Consider the following 21,188-nt stretch of genomic DNA (forward strand, 5'->3'; position numbering starts at 1 on the left):
TACTGAATGACTAGGATCCTACTTCAAGGAGCAGAAATAATAATAATAAGGTGCTAATATTTTTTTGAGTATACACCACGTGCCAGGTCTTATGCCAAGAGCTTTAAAGAGAATAGCTTTATGGAAATATCACTCCCATACCATGAAATTCACCCTTTGCCAGTGAACAATTCTGTGGTTTTCAATGTGCTCACAGAGCTGTGCAGCCTTCCCCACTATGTAGTTCTAGAATATTTTCATCACCCCAAAAAGAATCCTTAAACCCCTGGCCACCACCAGGGTACTTTCAGACTCTGCGGATTTGCCTTTTCTGGACATTTCGCATAAAGGGTGTGATACAGATGTGCCTTTTGGTGACCGTCTTCTTTCACTTAGCGTAATGGTGTCAGGGACCCCTGTGGTATAGCAGGTGTTTGTGCCTCAGCCCCTTGTCACAGCTGGAAGAGATCTCACGATACGGATGTACCACCTTCCGTTTATTCATCAGGTGGGGTGCATTTGGGTTGTTGCCTCTTTGGGGCAATTATGAAGAATGCTGCTTACGCCTGGGATTGGAATTGTTGGATCCGCTGATAACTCTGTGTTAAACATTTGGAGAAATTGCCAGACCATTTCTGAAACTGTTGCTCCCCATTACCATCCCGCCAGCGGCAGACACGGGTTTCTGATTCCACATCCTTGTCTGCACGCGCTGTTGTCTATCTTCTCGAGAATAGTCATCGCAGCAGGTAGGAAGTGGTATCGCATCACGACTGCATACTTTCTGTGTGCTTTCTGGCCTTTAGCCATCACAAAGAATCCCGTGAGTTAGGCATTATTATGATTTTCATTTTTCGATGAGGTTCAGAAAGGAAAAATATGACTTCTGGGAAACCATGGTATGTAAGTGGCAAAGCCAGGTCTTGAACTCCCATCTACCTGACTTTAAAAATCTGAGTTCTTCCCTTTGTCTCTGGTTTTCTCCATCCTAGAGGTTTCATGCAAGAAGCCAAAGGACACGGAAGATCCTGGAAGAAGAGCGTGTGCTTCTGGCTGGCGTCATCAGGAAGGCTTGGCAGGGGGAGGGTTCCTCCAGCTGGGCTTGAAGTGATGAGAGCATTCCACACAGAGGGCTTCCAGAGGGAACCCAAAGAGCAAAGCCAGGGAGGCAGGGAATCACAGAGACCGAGGGAGATGGAACAGTCTCAGGGACAGGGGCGTGCACCCGTTTCTTTTGCTAAGAAACATTAGACATTTCAGCTGAAAATCTATGGTGACTTGAGCTGTCAGTTCATGATACAGAAGGATAAAATAATGCAAATGAAATCAGAACCAAACAATAACCAAAGGATTTCTGGCCTCGTCATCAGTCAGATGGCTCTTTTCATGTTAGGGTTTTAGAAAGCGTTTTGGGCATACCTCCTGTTAGGGATTCGGAAGAGGGGTGACCAGCTCCCTGTCTCCACACGGTGCCCCAACTGCTCTGATTAAGAGTTGAAATGGCTTCACGGTTGGCCACTGTCTGACCTGGGCCGAGTGTCTATGTTTCCGCAGTGGGTGATCTCACACATCAAGAGGCCTTTGAACTTCATTATTCACAGCGCTGGCCAGATATTTCCTTTGGAATGTCTGCAGAGTTTCCTGGCCCTTTTGATCACTTTGTTTCTGCCAGATACATCTTTGCATTGTGGGTGGGCTCCCTTAGAACACCAGGCGTACATGGGGTGACCAGTCTCGTAGTTAGCCTGGTGGTTAGCTGTGGCGTCTTTCGAGAACCTCTCCTTGAGCAGAGAGTACACAGTGCTGACAAGGAAGAACGGCTGACCATTTTAAGGACTTCCCATGCAGCCCCTCTCTGGGCAGCTCTGAGGAGGAGCTGATCTCACAAAGTGTTTCTCAAGTTGAAATCCCATAGATCATTATTTCTCACCCCATCAAATGAAGTCTTGTAGATGGTTGTTTTTCTTAGTATAAAAGCTACAGAGAGTCAAAAGAAACAAACTTGCAGTTATAAAACACAGTAGTCATGGGGCGCCTGGTGGCTCAGGTCATGATCCCAGGGTCCTGGGATCGAGCCCTGCATCGGGCTCTCTGCTCAGCGGGGAGCCTGCTTCCTCCTCTCTCTCTGCCTGCCTCTCTGCCTACCTGTGATCTCTGTCTGTCAAATAAATAAATAGAATCTTAAAAAACAACAACAACAACAACACAGCAGTCACGGGGAGGGGTGGCTAGAGTTAATAATACTGTGTTGCATATTTGAGAGTCTAAACCTCAAACAAAATGTCTGTGTGATGATAAACATGAACTACACTTACCTCGGGGATCATTTTACGGTATCAACAGAAGTCGAATAACTGTGTTATACACCTGAAGCTTAATACAACATTGTGTGTTGATTACACTTCAATTAAGAAAGAGAACACCAAAAAATACCCATGATCTCAACTGCTCAGAGCCAAACAGTGGTTAACGCTTGGCTTTACATTTGTCTAGATCATTCGACTATAATGTAGATTATTTTTAAGAAACGAAATATGAGATTGTACTATCTAAACCATTTTGTGACTTAGTCTTCCTCCTGAACTTTCCATGTTCCTAGATACGTGTCTTCCACATTGTTTCCTGCTGCAGTGTCTGCCACTGTAAGGATGTTCTCTAATCATTAGAAATTCATTGTTCCCCACTTTTGCCTTTAAACGCTGTGCCCCAAGGGACGTATAGATAATACTCCTCCCATGTAACCAGACTCTGGTGATGGAGCCCCGCTTTTTGTCCCCTTAACCCATCAGCCTGGTTTCCACCTATCTTCACGTTAGCTGTTCCCTCGCCCTGCAAGGCTGGATCTCCAGATCTCATAAGATGGTTTCTTCTTGTCCCCCAGGTGTCAGCACTGAGGCATTTCGTCAGAGATGGCCTCCCTGGTCACCCAACCCGAAGCAGCCTCTTCCTTCACTCTCTGTTCCTGTTACCTTATTTTATTTTATGCAAGCCACTTATTCCTCTCTAAAATTATCTTACATATTTATTTCTATGTTTACTGTGTGTCTTCCCCCATTGACAAGACTGCGATCCTGTGGGGCTGGTGACTGGGTCTGCCTTGTTCGACTGTCTGTTGTCTGCCCTGTGATCAGAGCCGGGCGCCCAGAAGTTCAGTATGAATGAATGATGGCGGCCGTCCTCTCGTGTCCCCATCCCATCACTGCTTGGGCTCTCGGCCCAGGAGTGGAATTCCTGGGTCACAGGCATGTCTGTATTTTTTTAAAAGATTTATTTATTTATTTGAGAGAGAGAGAGTGAGCGCGGGGTGGGGAACACGTAAAGAGGAGAGAGAGAATCCAAAGCAAACTCACTGATGAGCGCAGAGCCCAACCAGGGCTCCATCCCATGACCCTGAGATCCTGACCTGAGCTGGAACCAAGAGCTGGGTGCTTAACCGGCTGAGCCAGCACATATCCCAGGCACGTCTGTTTTTAAGGCCCGTGATATGCAGCACCAAATGAATCTTATCTGAAGTTATACCCCTTAATACTCCAGCAGCAGTCGGGGTACCTGACTCCCCCAGAGCCTGTCTGGATGATTGTGTCTTTCCCCTTTAAAATGTGTCTTTGTTAGTTTGATAGAGAAAGTGGCATCTTGGCTATTGGCACTTTAATTTAATCATTACCCACATGCAACATATTTTCATGTTCGTTGGCCATTCGTCTTGCTTCTGTGAACTGCTGGTTCACGGCCACAGTCCATTCCTTGACTGGACCGTTCATCTGTCCGCGATGCTTTATGAGAACTGCGTGTTTATGTTCTCTCATATGCTTCTTGGTAGGAAGATCCCCCTCCCACACTTAATATATCATGGACATAATTATAAATATATTTCATCTTTTTTAAGAACTGAATAACTGGGGGCACCTGGGTGGCTCAGTGGGTTAAAGCCGCTGCCTTCGGCTCAGGTCATGATCCCAGGATCCTGGGATCGAGCCCCGCATCAGGCTCTCTGCTCAGCAGGGAGCCTGCTTCCCTTCCTCTCTCTCTCTGCCTGCCTCTCTGCCTACTTGTGATCTCTGTCTGTCAAATAAATAAATAAAATCTTTAAAAAAAAAAAAGAAGAACTGAATAACTGTTCTTTTGCATAGGCATAGCACAATCGATTGAGCCAAGACCCTTTTGTTCCTCAGTTTCCTCACCTATAAAATCAAGAGTAACTGATGATGATTTGCTGTGGATCCTAGTATTGTTGTGTCAACGTGTTACTTACACTGCTGACTTAGAGAGGCTCCTGGCGCTTAGAGTGTACACAGCGGGTGTTAGCTACTAGTCCCTGCAGTACGTGCCACACTGGGGCAGACTGCACAAGAGGTTGTCTTCGAGGGTGCTGTGGCATCAGACTCCAGCTCTCCCCGCAACCCCCAAGGGGGCCAAGTCACGTGTTGGCCCTCCAGCGAACCAGAAGCCCTGTCTCTCGCTGAGGTCTGCTTGCTCTGACTTTTCTTGGTTTCTGTGGACTCCTGTCCTGGTTCCTCCTCCATTTCCCCACCCTCCGTCTCAGGCGGGTGAGCTCCAGGACCTCTGTGTCTTGCAGGCAAAGGAATGTGGTGAAAACACAGGGCCTTGCCTGAATGCAGAGGAGTATAAAGTGGTAGAAGTCCTGTGGTTGGTTCTGTAGGGCTGGGGGCTACCACTCACAGGACCCTCCCCCCACCCAGGGAGTAACTCTTCGTGGACTCTAGCAGTAGAGAAAGCAGAATCCACCGTACACACAGCTGTGGACATTGTCACACTCTGGGGAACGCACCACATTGTGGTTCTGTTGCACCTGTAGGAATGCCCCTGATCATGGGGGTTTCCCTAAAAGGAATAATATATTCCCATATGCTCTTCCATGATATATTTTCCCAGCTCTCCAATTTTTTTTAAATTCACTTTTCTTTTAACAAAGTGATACATTTACAGTTAAAAAAAAAAAAATCAAAGAGTACTGGGACACCTGGGTGGCTCAGGTGGTTAAGCGTCTGATTCTTGATCTCAGCTCAGGTCTTAATCTCGGGGTGGTGAGTTCAAGCCCCATGTTGGACTCCACACTGGGTATGGAGTCTACTTTAAAAAAAAAAAATCAAAGAGTACCAAAAGGCTTATAAGACCATCTCTTCCTTTTCCACTTCCCAGAGGTTGTCACTTTCAACTCTTAGATTTCCTCATTTCTGGCTCTTTCTCTCCTTGTTTCTGAATAATTTGAGTAAACTGCTTACTTCTCGATTTACCTATCCTACACATTCAGTTTTCTTATAATCTCCCCCACCAGGCAGCATCACAATTTTTGGTAAATGGGTTGTCAGTGTTTACATATGAGAAGGCCAACAGGGAGGACCTTTTCTTTCTCATACAACCTTTCCACTTTCTTGGAATCAGTCATTGACTTGTTTCTTTCATTTGCTTAATTGTCTATGTGTCTGTTGATTTTTATATTCGAATTTTTAAATTTTCTTTTTAAATTTTTTCCCAGTTATATTGTATTGTGTTGTGTTGTGTTGTGTTGTATTTCCAGTATAGCTCACATGCAGTGTTACATCAGTTTCAGGTGTATAACATGTATGTGATTCAGCACTTCCATGCATCACCAGGTGCCACTACAAGTGCCCTCCTTAATCCCCATCACCTGTTTCACCCGCCCCCCCCCACCTGCCCTCTGGGAACCATCAGTTTGTTCTCTATACTTAAGAGTCTGTTTCTTGGTTTGCCTCTCTTTTTTTCCTTTGCTCATTTGTTTTGTTTCTTAAATTCCACATTTGGGTGAAATTATATGGTATTTGTCTTTCTCTGACATATTATGCTTAGCATAACACTCTCTAGCTCCATCCATTTCGTTGCAAATGGCAGGATTTCATTCTTGTTGATGGCTGAATAATATATAGAGATATAGATATTTGATATATATATATCAAAAATTTGATATAAACACTATCAAAATTTGATATATACACTATCAAAAATTTGATATAAACACTAATTTGAAATGGATATATAGAGATATATATATTTGGATAGAAATGGATATATATAGAAATGGATACATATAGATATAGATATTTGATATATATTTGATATATATTTGATATTTGATATATTTGATATAGATATTTGACATCTAATATTTGATATAGATATTTGACATCTAATATTTTATATAGATATTTGATATCGATATCAAATATTTGATATAGATATTAGATATCTATATTTATATAGATATCTAATATCTATATCAAATATTTGATAGATATTTGATATAGATATCAAATAAATATATATATTTATTTTGATATTTTATATCAATATATTTATATCAATCAATTTATATCAATATTTATCATAATATTTATGATACATTTATCATATATGATATTTATCATAATATTTATATCAATATATTTATTTTGATATCTGATATTTTGATTATTATGATATAATACTTATATATGATATATATGATATTTATATATGATAAATATATGATAAGTGATATATATCAAAATATATCCATTTCAAATTAGTGTTTTTGTGTTTGGGGGGTAAATACGCAGTAGTGGGATTACTGGGTCATAGGGTAGTTCTATTTCTAACTTTTTGAGGAACCTCCATACTAAGTGCCTTTTGATTTTTACATTCACATTTAAAAATTTTTTTAAAAAACTTTAAGTTAATTAATAAGTTATGTTTTCAAACAGCTTTACACCTGTGTTTTTAGTTTTCTAAATGCTCCAGTACCTCTGTCACACACCCATCTGTATTTCTTCCCAGGGCTTAAGTACAATTCCAACAACTCTCCTGTCTCTTCCTCCCTCGGATGGCCCGCCATGACCTTCTCTTCTTTTCCTCGTGTTGTATCTAGGCCCTGGCATACTGCTACCCTCTCTTCACCATCCTGTGCAGGATCTGTTTCCTGGGGTTCGTAGTTTCCTCTTCATTGATTTCATCCCCAGTTTTGCTGATGCATTTTCCAGTAGGTTCCCAAGAAAGGCCCGATGGGCGATTAATTTCTTAACTCCTTGCACATCCGCAAGGGTCTTTATTCTGCCCTCACAATTAATTGGTTTAGGAAGAGAATTCCAGAATTCCCCAGAATTTTTTTTTAAGATCTTACTGATTCCCGGGAGAAATAGAGAGAGACCGATCACTAGCAAGCTGGGGGAGGGACAGAAGCAGACTCCACCCTAAGCAGGAAGCAGTGCGGGGCTCCCTCCCTGGACTCCAGGATCAGGACCCGAAGAGAAGGCAGAGGCTCCATCAGCTGAGGCCTCCAGGCACCCCTCCCCCAGAATTTTACAGATGTTTTTCCTCTTATTTAGTGTTCAGTGTCAGAGAAGTCTGATGCCTTCTGATTTGCATTCCTTTGTATGTGACCTGTCACTTCTCTCTGGAAGTTTTAAAAATGCTTTATTTCTCTGAAATTTGGTGGGATTCTCTCTTGATTAGCTTTGAGACTTTTTCATTCCCTGTGCTAGGACCTCCAAGGCCTCTTTAGTAGGTACACTCACCTTCTCCTCTGTTTTTTTATTTCTTTTTCTGGAGATTGCATTAGTTGGACGTTGTCCTGATAGTTTTTTCTTTCCTACATAGCTTATCTCATCTTTGTATTTTACTTTCTAAAAGAGTTCCTCAATGTTCCCCTCCAGTATTTTTAAAAAATTTTCATTTTATCTATAACATTTTTACTTCTAGGCTCTTTATATTATTCTTAAATTGATCCTTTGAATTTTTTCACAATATTCCGTTCTTGTTTGGTGGCTGCAGTTACATGCATTATGGGCTTGGTCGTTTGTCCCTTAACTTTAACTGTTTCCTCATGCTATCTGTGCTACCTTCAAGTGCCCGTTCTGGTGTGGACCCTGTCTTTCATATTGGAGACTTACCCCAGCACCTGGTGATCCTTTGTTGTCCATTTATATTTAAGAGGGAGACACTAGTCGGTGTGGTTGGAGGGCCGGGAGTGGGGCTGGAGGCTGTGGGCTGGTGGGCGGCTCCCAGGGTGAGGGAGCTGGGAAGCAGCTTTTGTAGCAGGAGACCTTGGAGCCTGGGTGTGCTGATCCGCTCTCTGGTAGTCTTTAGTGACTCCAGAGACAAATCCTTCCATATCCAGCGTTTAGGGGATACCCCTGGCTGCTGAGGTGCCGGCAGCAGGAAGGAGGATAAGCCTGGTGGTAGCAGGTGGGGGTAGGGGAGGGGGAGGGCCCACCATTCAGTGTGCGTGGTTACCCCCCTGTTTTCAGTCTGGAATCTTCTTCTTCCTGGAGTTCTGGAGCCCTGAGCCTTACTGGTTCCATTTCTGGAGAAAACGCACCTGAAGTGGGGGGTGGGGATCTGGGAGTGTAACTGCTGTGTTTCTAGACCTTGTTCAGATCTTCCTGTTCCAGCTGGAAACTCACACACACACACCTATCCCCCACGACCCCCACCCTCACCCCGATGGAATCTGGTGGCTCTGGGGCCCAGGGGTTGGGGGGCAGATCATTAGCTCCTCCCGGGCCTGAGATGTCACCCCCTCCACTCGCTAAAGCCCAGCCTTTCACCATCCACGTCTCCAGGCAGTTGTTGGCATCTCTCTGGCATCACACTCTTCTCTTGCTCTTTATTTTGGGGGCTCATACCTTCCGCACACGACTGTCATTTGAGACACATATTGGCAGAGAAGGGAGACAAATCCATGCGTTCAGTCTGTCACTGCCCACCTACTCCTCCCCAGAAGCAGCTCGAGGCCCCAGGGAGATGCTGGGAAGACGGTGGGCATGCGAGAGTGAGTGCATGTAAGAGAGAAGCATGAGTGTGTGCGCGTGTGAGTGTGTAATAAGAGTGTGTTTGAAGCTGTGGGGTGTGTGCTTGTGTGCGCATGTGTGCATGTGAAGCCCCGTAACAGATCCTCTGGAGGCACCGTGGCAGCACTGGACACGCTCCAGTGATTTGGGGAGCAGGGCAGGGTACCAGCAAGATGACCAGAAGACTAAGGGACCTCCTTGTCGAAATGGGTGTGTGGCCTCACAGAGCGGGGATTCTGAAGGGGATACACTCAGCTCAAGAGATTAGATTCTGGAAACTTCCTTTTAAAATGTTCGATTACCAGGATGCCTGGATGGCTCAGTCAGTTAAGCATCTGACTCTTGATTTTGGCTCAGGTCATGATCTCAGGGTCGTCAGATCAAGCCCCGTGTTGGTCTCTGTGCTCAGTGTGGCATCTGCTTGTCCCTCAGTTTCTGCTCCTTCCCTCCCCGCCCCTCTCTCTCAAATAAATAAAAAAATAAAATCTTAAAAAAATTTTTTTAGATTACCTTACTTGGGGCGCTATCAAGGTGTATAGCTTTTCACAGTTTGCTCCTGATTTAATGGCCGAATCTTTCATTCCTTCAACAAGTTTTGATCGAGCCCATATGTATCAGGCACTGTGCTTACTGAAGGGAAAAGATAAGGAATTTTCCTTGTGAAGCTTCTAGTCCAGGGGCAGGATAGCAGGGGGCAGGTAAACATTCATTGCACATGCATATAATTTGTGTTTGAAAACCAGATAATATTCCAGAGTTGGAGAAGGACTCCCAGAGGACCAGCTGAACCCCAGTGTGACAGTTTAGGACTTTTTGAATCTTGATGTAGCATGACATCATTTTGAAGGTTTGGTTTGAATAGATGTCTTCATTTCTAGTTCAGACACGTGATCCGGGCTTTGTGGGTGCTCCCTGGAGTCCACTAAGGTAGATGTTTTGTGCGTACATCATCCCTAACCAAAGTGCCCCCAGGAGGAGGGGCTTTCTTCAGCCACCAGGTGTCAAGTTCAAGTCTACCTCTTAATTTTATGGGCTGTGCTACACTTAGAATACCACTTCCTGCAGCCCTCGGCCCACCTCCCCACGGCCTCTCCTATCCCGGATTCAGAGGCTGGCCTCTGGGGTCTCATGGTTAGAGTGGAGATATGAATTTCTGCATGGAGGCCCATGCAGGCACCTGCCTCATACACAGCTTAACTTGGAGATCATTAGCTCATCTAATTTGGGATGGGAAGAATTAAGATTAGTAATCACCTTTCTGTGACTGGGTGGGAAAGAAGTTTCTGGGTGTTCTGGGGAAGGCAAGGCTGGGAATGCCCGGCTTTGTTACACCAGGCCCACTTCTCTAGTGCTCCTGTTGATCTGGGACCCCGGGCCTTCTCACTCCTTGCTCCAGTCCATCCCTTGTGTGGGTCCAGGCTTTGGGAAGCTCTGCGTTCTACACACACACACACGCACACACACGCGTGCGCACGTGTGGGCACGAGGTTGTGCTTGCTCAGGCTCTTTCTCACCACCCTCCTCACCTCCCCTCGGAGGTGAGCTTGGAGGGGGTTATACATTTCTACTTCATTGCAAATGAGTTGTGGCCTCAGGGCAAAGCCAGGCCCTTGGTGGTCCATTTTTAATGCTCCGCCAGTGCGAGCTGGAGGACTGCCACTGCCTGGGCCTCTGAGGAAGGGGCAGGCCCGCTGCGAGCTTTTTCTCTTTACATGCTTGCCCTGGCCTCTTTATCACAGTGAGGTGTCTTCTCACCCAGAAAAAAGAAAATTCAGGCAGTGGGGAAAGCGGAGGGAACCACCATTCTCAAGCCCTGGAAACAATAGTCTTGACCTAGGGCACACCTACCCCCCCAGTGGAATTCCCAGATATCCCAGAGAGCCCTTCTGAACTCCATTCCTTTTCTGGTGGGAGGTTAAAGACAGACAGCTCTGTCTTCTGAGGTCCCAGCGTGGGATTCCACAGCCTTCCAGTGTTCTGCAGACTCTTTTTTTTAATTTATCAAAAATAAAATATTTATTATTAGAGAAACCATATAAGTTCCCTTATTTCTTTATTCCTGTAGTATCTTTTATTTTCACATCTTAATGGCTCTGAAATTGGAATGCATCTTGAAATAGATCTGTACCTTTTGACCTTCTGTTCTTTTTTCCTGAAGCGTTATTCTTAAAATCCATGGATGATTCCCAAATGACTGCAGCCTAAAATTGAGGAAGTACAGGAAAAGGACACCTGGGGAGACAAAAAAGTCTTTCAAAACTTGGAATCCACGGGAGAAAATCGACAAAGAGGATCCTTGGTGGCAGAGTTAGTGCCACTGCCTGAAATCTCATGTTTTCCAAGAAACTCGATGGAGGACATTTGTGGGGGAAAGTGCTGATGAGGCCTGATGCCATTCTGTGTCATGTCTTTCCGTGGGGGTGACATACTTGGAGCCAGTGGTCCCCGAGATTATCCCCATACCATTCCTCCTCCAGGTTTCAGGTCAAACATATTTGCAAATGTAGCATAAGGACCTTTCTTCTTCTAGTGCTGCATTTGCTAATTTACAATTGTTCGGTTTGGAGTGGGGGGGAAAAAAGCATTTTTCTTTTGCCAGTTGGCCTTTGGGCCTCTCTGAGGCAGCCTCAGAGAACATGGCTATGGGGGCCCCGGGGATGTCCAGGCAGCGTCGCAGCCCAGCACACCCCCATCCTCCTGCACACGTGACAGCCCGAGCCCACTGGCGTGCTGTGGCGCGTGTATATGGGCTGGGGCTCAATGGAGGCAGTTTCCGTGCAAAGCATGGAGGTGCTTTCAGCAGTTTGTCAGATCAAGGATTGTATCCCAAATTCTAAACCTCAACAGGACAACCGGGGAGACGGCAGAGAGCAGAAACGGGTGCTGCTCCCTCCATCTTCCTGGCTGTGCCCCCTGGGGGTGCCAGCGACAGACCCTGGGCTGGTAGTGCCATCCTGTTGGGCTGCTGTGTGAGAAAGAAGAGTGTGCCTGACAGGCCGGGAAGAGAGCTGTCTGGAAGGAGATGGGGGCACTGCTGCCCTCGTCCAGCTATTTCTCCCCTGCTCTCCGGTCTCCTTGCCCACTCTTAGCCCCAAAGCAGGGGCCTTCGTGCGAGGACCCCGCCCCCAGCCCAGTACACAGGTCCTTTAAGACTCAAATCAAGGCTGGCTTCATGCTTGGGTGCTCCTGAGAGGAACACTTCTCTAGCCGCACACAGGAAAATGGTTTCTTAGTGAGACTATAAACAAGGAGCTGAATCTTTTTTATTTTTCTATCATGAGACAGTTTCCGACCTTGAGTACCCCTCACAGAGCTTGTAGGGAGAAGACACAGCGAGGAGCGAGTTTCCCTGGTACCCTGCCCCGGGTCCCCACCAGGGTCCCACGGAACAAGCACCCCGGCTGGCCCCAGGGTCCTGGAGCAGGCAGCTCCCTGCAGGCGGCGCCCCTCTCAGGTGGCATTTCACACCCCTTTGGACCTTTTACTGCCCCCTCTCCCGTCCCCCGAGTAAGTGGTAATGAGCAACTTAATGTGCTGACTTCTCCAATCCCTCCTTGGTCCATTGCAACAAAAGTTGCTCTTTTCTCATTAGAACCGTTTTTGTCAGGGTGTCTTTAATCAACGGCTTCCCTGGGGACAATATTTTTAGAAGTTGTATTTTTCACACTCTCCCTTTTCCCCTTTCGGAAAGTCTCTTCCCGGGGTCTGGCGAAATGAACTAATGAGATGCCAGGAGAGTTCGGCCCAGTGTTAATTGGCGCAGGTACGGAGAAGCTTCCCGCGTCCACCTTCGGTCCCAGCCTGCCTTACCTGCGCTCTTCTTCTGTCTCTCCGGTGCAGGTCGCACAGACAGCAGATGGTGTGGATGCTGACCTCTGGAAAGACGGCTTATTTAAATCCAAGGTTACCAGATACCTGTGTTTCACAAGATCATTTTCCAAAGAAAATGTAAGTCTAGCAGTGGTGTCCATTTGCTGCGTGAACACAAGGTGTTTACTTGCCTGGTTGAAATTTCCTCTTTCTTTTTCTTTTTCTTTCTTTCCTTTTTTTTTTTTTTTTTGTTGTTGTTGTTGTGGTTTATTTTCCTTGCCATATTAATCTGTGGTTTTAGCGAACTGGGTAGAATCAGCAGCTCGCACTGTGTTTCATTTATTAACAGTATTATTAACCTCGTACTCCAGTGTACAGTGAATTCCATTAAAATGTGTTCTCAAAAGGGAACCAGGAAATTTCTCCCCCGGCCCTCATTTGCCTAGCCTTCCTGTAAGTCACAAATCACAGGGTGGTGTGGACGTGAGCATTTGCCGGCGTGGCTGGATTTAAAGCTGGCCAGCACGCAGAAGCAGAGCTGGAAGGATGCTCCATGATCCCTTCCTTCCCCAGACACGGCCTTGTTTCCAAAATGACTGACTTTCTCCCTGAGTCTCTGTGACGTTTGACATTTCATTGTTTCCACAGGTAGGTATCTGCACGTGTGCAGGTTTCTTTCAGTAGGCCGTTCTGAACTCTTGGGCCCATAAATTAGGACATTCTAAAGCTATCTATTAAGACTTTTCCAACAGAATGTTTTCACAAGCGGCTTAGGAAAAAAGGGAAGTAGCTTTCATGAGGATTTGCACAGATCGACTGGGAAGGAGGCCTGACCTAGGCACTCTGTGAATAAGCCTCTCCCATCCTCAGACAATCTCTTGGAAGTATTAGCTCTTTTCCTGAGATCAGAGAGTTTTTGTGCTTGTCCAAGGTCACTTGTCTTCCCTAGCCCCAAACACGGAGCAGTCAGCTTTTCATTTTCAGGGGTGACATATTATTTTGGGCCTAAATGTTATTGGCTCTTTCTAATGCAAAAAAAAAAAAAAAAAAAAAATGGCTGGAAGAATGTTTTTGTTAATTTATTTTTACAAATTTTATTATGCCAGTGATATATCCTCATGGTTTAAAAAGAAAAAAAATTTTCAGACATCCTCATTCAGATGTGTGAAAGGGAAACAGTAAGTTTTCGTCCCCATCACATATGACACAGCCCATGGTCCTATCCCAGGGCCCTTTTGTGGCCCGTCGGTGTTGTCTGGACACAGACAGCCACGTGGTCCTCTGGCTTGCACTCTCTTCCACCAGCCGTTCCTGTTGTTTACTGATAAGTCTTTGTTAGGAAAATTATTCCTAATGTATTCAGGACTGGGGGAGAAGTCATTGCTTTAATTTTCCCCCCTAATTATGAGAGTAATATATGCTTGCTGTAAAGTACAGAGTTTCTAATGGGGCAGGGACAGTCCTCGCACTAAACACTAGAAATCCTTCTCATATAGGCGAGAAGGTGGCTGCTGAGCCTGTAATGAGCCTGAGCAGGTCCCTGGGGCTCATCGTGCAGCCCGAGGAGACGCTGAGGAACAGTCTGGAAGCCGGGTTGCCTTTCCAGCTGGGGGCTTGAGGAGTTAGGGGTAGTTCCCGCCCCGCCCCCCTCATTGCTCCATTCCTCCGCCCCTGCATCCATACCCACACGCAGGGCACTCTCATGCCCCTTTGTCCCTGGAGTTGACCCAAACCTGTTTTTGAAACTGTTGATATTTTTAGCTTTCGTCACCTCTGTTCTGTGTGCTGGCTGCCCGCTGCACAGGTCAGTGCCTTCACTGCCGCTCAGGGAAGCCAGGACGAAGTCCCGAGGATTTGAACAACTCATGTGCCCAGTGGTCTCACGGCATTGGCATTCGTTACTGATCTCTGCTCAGGCCCACCTCTCCTGCCTGAAGCTGCAGTTCCCGGCTGTGGCCTCACAGGACAGCCACGATCCCTTTGATTGTTTTTGATTTCTGGCTTTTTTTGGGTTTTTTGTTTTGTTTTATGTTTGGGAGATTTGTTTTGCACTTCCCCTGAAAGCTGTGGGGTATTGGTAGTCTAGGCCAAGAGAGTCCTGATCCCTTGGAGTTGGGGACAGTGACAAGTCTAAAAATGACAGAAGTCACCAGTACTTGCTAATTCGGGGGGTCCTGCATAAACATATTGTAGAAAATGTATCGAGTTCATCGGCATTTGTTGAACAGAAAGAGATGATGTTGAATGCTCATTTGTAAGCCTTACCCCAAGCGGGTGGGGCAGGTGCGGGGAAGGGCTGGGGGAGGAGGATGAGGGCAGTGGGGGAGGTCTCTGCCTCCCCTCTGAAGGAGGACGGAAAGTCGGTGCATTCTGTTTTCAGAAGAAGAACGACTGAGTCCTTTAGTGAGACCCAGAGGGATCCATTCAGGGGGGTGGCAGGGACCCACTTGCCAGCCCAGGAGCACGGTAGGAACGGGCATATTTTAATCTACTACAGCCGGTCTGTCCCGGCCCTGCTGTCACAACCAGGACTTTGCATAGCGTATATTTTTACAACTGTAGAGGAGGGATGTGGGATCTCAAGACTGGACAGATTCTTAATTAGGCAGCTCGAGACTCCCAGTGTAGGAGTTTGGGGACACTCCTTTGGAACCTAAATTCCTTTCCCCCAGTAATGCTATTAATACAGAAACCTGGCTTTGGAGTGACATTGTTTCCTGGGGAAGGATCGAGATTAATTGCACTTTTCATGCCCTGTACTTTCTGCATTACCTGTAATAATAATGTACATAGATTAAGTAGGGAGGATATTAAACAGAAGGATTTATGAACATTTGAATATTAAGTTGGTTATCTGTGGCTACCTTAAATGCAAGGTTGTCAGAAATAATTACAGTATACTAGCAAATACTGGCTACCAGAGACAGTATAAATACCCTGAGTCAGTGCATATTGGGCTTTTGGCATGAATCATTTGCTCAACAAGGATTGGGAATACGTTCTTCATATTTATGAGGAGGAAATGAAAGAGAGCACGGGATGGGGGAGGGGAGAGGAACAAGCAAAATTAATGATGTCGCAGACCCACCGTATTAAACCCAGTAGAGCAGCAGCCCCGTGTGCAGAGGGACTGCACTTGGGCTGCGGGAATCTTGGACAGTGCAGCGTCCCGTTTTGTATGCGTGGGAGGGTTCTCGATGCCTTTTTTTTTTTTTTTTTTTTAATGGCCACACCACTGATGTTCTGGTTTTATGATCAGGGACATTTGTAGAGTGTGGAAGGTGAGGTCGCTAAGTGGTTTGCAGTTGACTTGTGTAAAACCCAACTTGTCAAGTAGAAGACATTTGAGAAGGATATTGATGAATGCCTATCCATCTACGGGGCAGAAAAACATACCCAGTTGTTAATTTCTCAATGCAGAAAGCAGCGATGACACGGAAAAGCAACTGCCAGGAAAGAAAAAAATTATGATAGATTAGATCTGGCAATTCTGAAAGCAGCTGATGTTTTCAAGTTAGGTTAACGGTTCAAACCTCTTCTACACGGTCAGAGATTTATTCTGCATTAGTTAAGGTTCCGCTTTCCACGTGCAGCGCTGAGCCGTGTGCATTGTTTCCCTGAGACCAAGCTACCTGAAATGCAATAATAGAAAATAGTCATCAAACGCGAGAGATATGAGAGAAGGAAATGGGTTTGTGACAACAGGGCCATAAAAGCCCGGTCACAGTTGACATTTGACACAGTGACCTTTGTAGTGAAGTTTGAAGAATTTATTTCATTTGTGCGCTTTCGGGTTTATAATGTATTTATGAAGAATACTTCCATTTTTATTGTTATAGTTGAGGTTTGTCGTCTAAGCAAATCCAATTTGATTTCCAGTTCTGGCCCACCCAGTTGAAAATGTACCCCCAAATGTTACACTATTCAGTAGGTATATTTTAATAGGTAATAATTGAGGTAGGTAATAATTGAGCATGTATGCCGAGAAGTGTGCTAAGCTTGGGGGTCGAGTAGCAACAGACAGTTTTGGTCCTTGTGGCCCTTGAATTGTCATGGGGAGACAGATAGTGAAGAAAGAACCTCACACATGGGCCATTACCAATCGGTAGGGAAGAAAAGAGAGAGCAGCCAAGAGAGACAATAGCGCAGAGTTCAGAGGGTCAGAAGTCCCTGATCAGCCATCCAGGCTAGTGTTGGCACAGAGCATTTCAACCAGAACCGTGGGCTGCAAATGCCGGTGTGTTTGCAGAGGTTGCTGTTGTGCAATTACATGATGGTGCGTGCTGTCTACAAAAGATATTTTTGCACTGGTTACAGAACGCGTGCGCTGTGGACCCCCTATGCTACCACTAAGTAGAGACTGTAAGAGGCCCTTGTGCATGTCATTTTAGTAGATGTGTGATATGGAGGCAGCAGAGCTTTCCAGTCTGTATGAGTTGACAGTTCCTAGGATTTTACAGAATCGTATCTAGCAACTGAAAGGTGTGTCAGTACACAGATGGGCAATCACCTAGGAGCATGACTGGTTCTCTGGGAGGCTTTGCGCGCTCTCTCTGGCCGCAGCGACTGCCCCGGGAATGTGCAGCCCATGCCGCAGGCCGAGTGGCAGCCTGGTCCCAGGACGCACGCGCAGCTGCCCTCTGTTGGGTTCTGTCTCGAGCGTCTCCCAGGTCGCCGTCTAGCTAACCAGAGCCGTGTCTGAGTGAGTGGCACGGAGGTGCGGCAGATGAAGCTCCTTCCCGGGGGCCCCTGAGTCACCGCGTAGCCACTGGGGAACATTAAGTGGCACCTACTCTAATTAACCTGCTGTCGTAAAGCTGCATGAGTCATTGTGTTAAATATGCATCTCGAAGCCAAAATGGCAAACCCACCACAGGGCTGTTCAGATTAATAGTCTGTATCTCTTTTCTTTCTTCCCAAGAGTCATTTAGGGAACGTGTTAGTGGATATGAAGCTCATTGACATCAAGGACACTCTGCCCGTAGGCTTCATCCCAATTCAGGAGACGATGGACACACGTGAGTCTCCCTTTGGTACCACTCGGCACAATGGGACTTTTCTTCCTCCAGGGGTATTTTTAGGTGGTTTGTATGTGCATTTTTCTTCAGGAACATTTTAGGGGGCCTTGCTGCACGCCCGTGACTAAACCCTCCTGCTCGTGCGGTGTGCCTGACTTGGTTCTCTGAGGAGTTTGCGGCGCTCTGGGAAGGAGCATGTAAAGGAGCAGAATGTCCTTTTCTCTTAGAACGGGCTCCCTGCTGACTCGGCTCACTCAGGAACGGACCGGTGAGACTGGTTGCCATCCCCACTCGGTCCATCCTCTGGTGTTGCGGAAGCCAAGCTTAGCACAAGACCCACAAACAAAAGGAAAAAAAAAAAAATCAAAGACGTCCAAGGAATATAAGTGCAATAATGTCCTTATTTTTGGCTCATGGAGCACACAAGAAAAGCCAGAACCAGGAAGACTGCGCCTTAGAGGACACAGGCTCGAATTTGAGTGAGTGCTCTGACCCTGAACCATGGCGAGCAGAAGCAAAATCACTGACCAGCCAAAGCTTCTTCAGGATCCTGGAGGGATCTTGTCATGCCTGTTGGCTCTGAAATCATGCCGGAAAACCTCTGGATATTTGAGCCTCCTCATTCTGATTTAACTCAACTTGTTTTATTTTTAATTACCGTCACCAGTTTTAGGATGGCACCAGCAGTGAAGCAGTATGTGAAAAACAAAGACAAGGAATCCTTCCTTTATTACACATGATTCAGTTATGAAATCCTGTATCTCATTCTCTGTCACGCATCCCTTGTGTTTCCATGGTTAGCCCCATTTTGGACCCATAATCCGCTGTTTTCTCTCTAGCATTTCATACAGACCAGACTGGGTGTAACTACACAGAAGCCGCACAGCCGTTATTTTCACGAGACAAGCTGAGTCCGTTGTATTGCATGTTTTTATTTTCTTCATAGTCCTCTCACTTTTGGACATTGTGCTTTTACTTGTTATCCTATGTATTAGCTACTACTCGTGCTAGCTGATACATGGTAGGTGACGTACCAGACGCTAAGCCTGTGGTAAATGCTTTACGTACCTGATGTCACTGGCTCTCCAGGGGACTCCCGTTTGGAGATGGGTGTTGTTATATCCATCCCATGTGAAGAAAGTGGGACACAGTAACTGCTGAGGATTTGAAGAATTTATCCACGGTCACGCATCTGGAAGCGGGGGCGTCACGAGAGGACACACGGGAGTCTAACTCTAGCCCTAGCATTAACCACCACACAGCCCTGTCACGGCATGTGTTTAAGTGCCTTTTACAGTTAGATTTGATGTATTTATGCATCAGGTGTGGTTGGTAACAGTTCTATTGAGATATAATTCACATACCATTAATTTACCCATTCAAGGTATACAATTCAGTGGTTTTTAAGGTATTCACAGAGTTGTGTGACTATTACCACAATTGATATTTTAGAACATTTCATCACACACCCACCCCTCAAGAACCCTACACCCATTGGCCATCACTCCCCATTTCTCTCTAACACTCCCCTATCTACCCCTTCCCAGCCCTGGACAACCACTGAACTCCTTTCCCTACAGACTTGCCTATTCTGGACATTCCATGCAAATGGAATCCTACAGCATGTGGTCTCTCGTGATGGGCTTCTTTCACAAGGCATAATGTTTTCAAGGCAGGTCCCTGCTGTGGTGTGGGTCAGTACTTCATGCCTTGCTATTGCCAAGTCAGAGTCTGTTGTACGGACTCCTGCGTCTTGCTTGTCCACTCAGCTGGAGGACATTCGGGTTGCCTCCACTTTGGGCTGTTGTGACTAGTGCTGCTGTGAACGTTCACCTTCAGGCTTTTGTGGGGACATGTGTTTTCATTGCTCGTGGGGCCAGACCTAGGAGTGGAACTGCCAGAGTCTTATGGTAACTATTTACCTTCTAGAGGAGCTGCCAGACCATTTTCCAAAGGAGCCACACCATTTTACATACCCACCACAGTGTGTGAGGGCGCCAGTGAGTCGCATCTCCGCTGACACATTTTACTGTTCTGTCTGTCTTACTGGGCATGAAGTGGTCCCTCGTGGTTTTGACTTGCATTTCCTGATGGTTAGTGGTGTTGAGCAGAGTTTTGTGTGCTTGCTGGCCGTTTGTATATCTTCTGCAGAGAAATGTCTATTCTGATCCTCTGGCATTTTAAATTGGGTTGTCTTTTTTATTATTGAGTTATAAATATTGGAACATATTCTAGATATAAGCCCTTTCTCAATTATATGGTTCGCAAAATTTTCTTCCTTTCCATGGGTTTTCTTGTCATTTGATGTCCTTCGAAATACGCAAGCTTTTTATTTTGATGGAGATCCGCTCATTTACGCTTTTCCTTTGTTGCATGTGGTTTTGGTGTCATACCTAAGAAAGCATTGCTTAATTCAAGGTCACCAAGACTTATGCCCATGGTTTTATTTCCTGAGGGCTTTATAGAGTTCGTTCTTACACTTACATCTTTGCTCCACTTTGAGTTCACTTCTGCATGTGGTGTGAGGTAGGGATCCACCTTTCTTCTTTCGCATGTGACAGTCATGTTGTTCCAGCGCCATGTGTTAAAAAGACTATTCTCTCCCCCATGGAATTGTCTTGGCATCCTTGTTGGAAACCAGCTGACCATAGATGTGAGTTTGTTTCTGGACTCTGATTTCTCTTCCATTGATCTGCGTGTCTTTCCTCATGCCAGTAGCACACAGTCTTGATGACTAGCTTTGTGGCAAGTTTTGACACCAGGAAGTATGAGTCTTCCACCCTCATTCTTCTTTTTCAAGATTATTTTGGCTAGTCTGGGTCCGTTGAATTTCCATCTGAACCTTAGGCTTAGTCCATTTCAGCAAAGCAGCTAGCTGGGATTTAGATAGGATTTGGTGTCGAATCTATTAACCAGTTTAGGTGTGTATCGATCTTGAAGGATTTTCTTGTGACGAGTTTCTAAGTACTGGAGGCTGCTGGGTCTTAGGTCCTCTACAGTCGGCTCCAGCCTTCCTCTACAAATGTCTTCCTCATCTTTTCAAGTACCCCCTTCTTTACCCAAACTGAGGCACTCACTGTGCACTCTTCACCCTTGTTTCTTTCCTGACCTACTTATTTGCTTTGTTGTTTTTTCCCCTGTCTGAAAAGCCCTTTCCCTCAACTCTGAGTGTCCACACTTCATATCTTTCAAGGGTGAGCTTTAATTCTGCCCTCTGCATGAAACTGTCTCTGACCCCCAACTACCAGTTTCCAGCAAGCCCTCTCTCTCTTTAACAGTCAGTGGGGATTGATGAATGCCTCGTGCAGGCACCTCAGGCTTTGCGAGAGAAGGCGACTGACTGAGATGCCAGCCTTTCCCTCCAGGGGCTTAGTCTGGTGGGTGACTCAGTCCTGCAAACAAGGAGTTGCCTCACAACATAATCAGAGCTCTCTCTCATCAGTCAGAGATCAGGGACTATCTGCCTTCTTTGCTGCTTTCCCTCACACCCGGCACAGCACACATTCAGGGGAAGGAGGGAGGGAGGGAAGCACCACAGGTCACAGTGGCCAAAAGCCAAAGGAAGTAATAGATTCTG

At 45.9% G+C, this 21,188-nt stretch overlaps 1 protein-coding gene across 1 annotated transcript in view; it reads left to right on the forward strand.

Annotated features, from left to right (window-relative positions):
• LOC111146261 (multivesicular body subunit 12B) overlaps positions 1-21,188 on the forward strand; it is a 179,153-nt gene that overhangs the window by 39,594 nt on the left and 118,371 nt on the right. Inside the window, exons 3-4 of the mRNA XM_022501736.1 lie at positions 12,624-12,731; positions 17,515-17,611. Coding sequence (XP_022357444.1) covers positions 12,624-12,731; positions 17,515-17,611 — 205 coding nt within the window. The remainder of the gene's footprint in view (positions 1-12,623; positions 12,732-17,514; positions 17,612-21,188) is intronic.

The sequence above is a fragment of the Enhydra lutris genome, unplaced genomic scaffold, assembly GCF_002288905.1.
Source record: "Enhydra lutris kenyoni isolate GAN:26980312 unplaced genomic scaffold, ASM228890v2 scaffoldscaffold13, whole genome shotgun sequence".
Classification (NCBI taxonomy): Eukaryota; Metazoa; Chordata; class Mammalia; order Carnivora; family Mustelidae; genus Enhydra; species Enhydra lutris.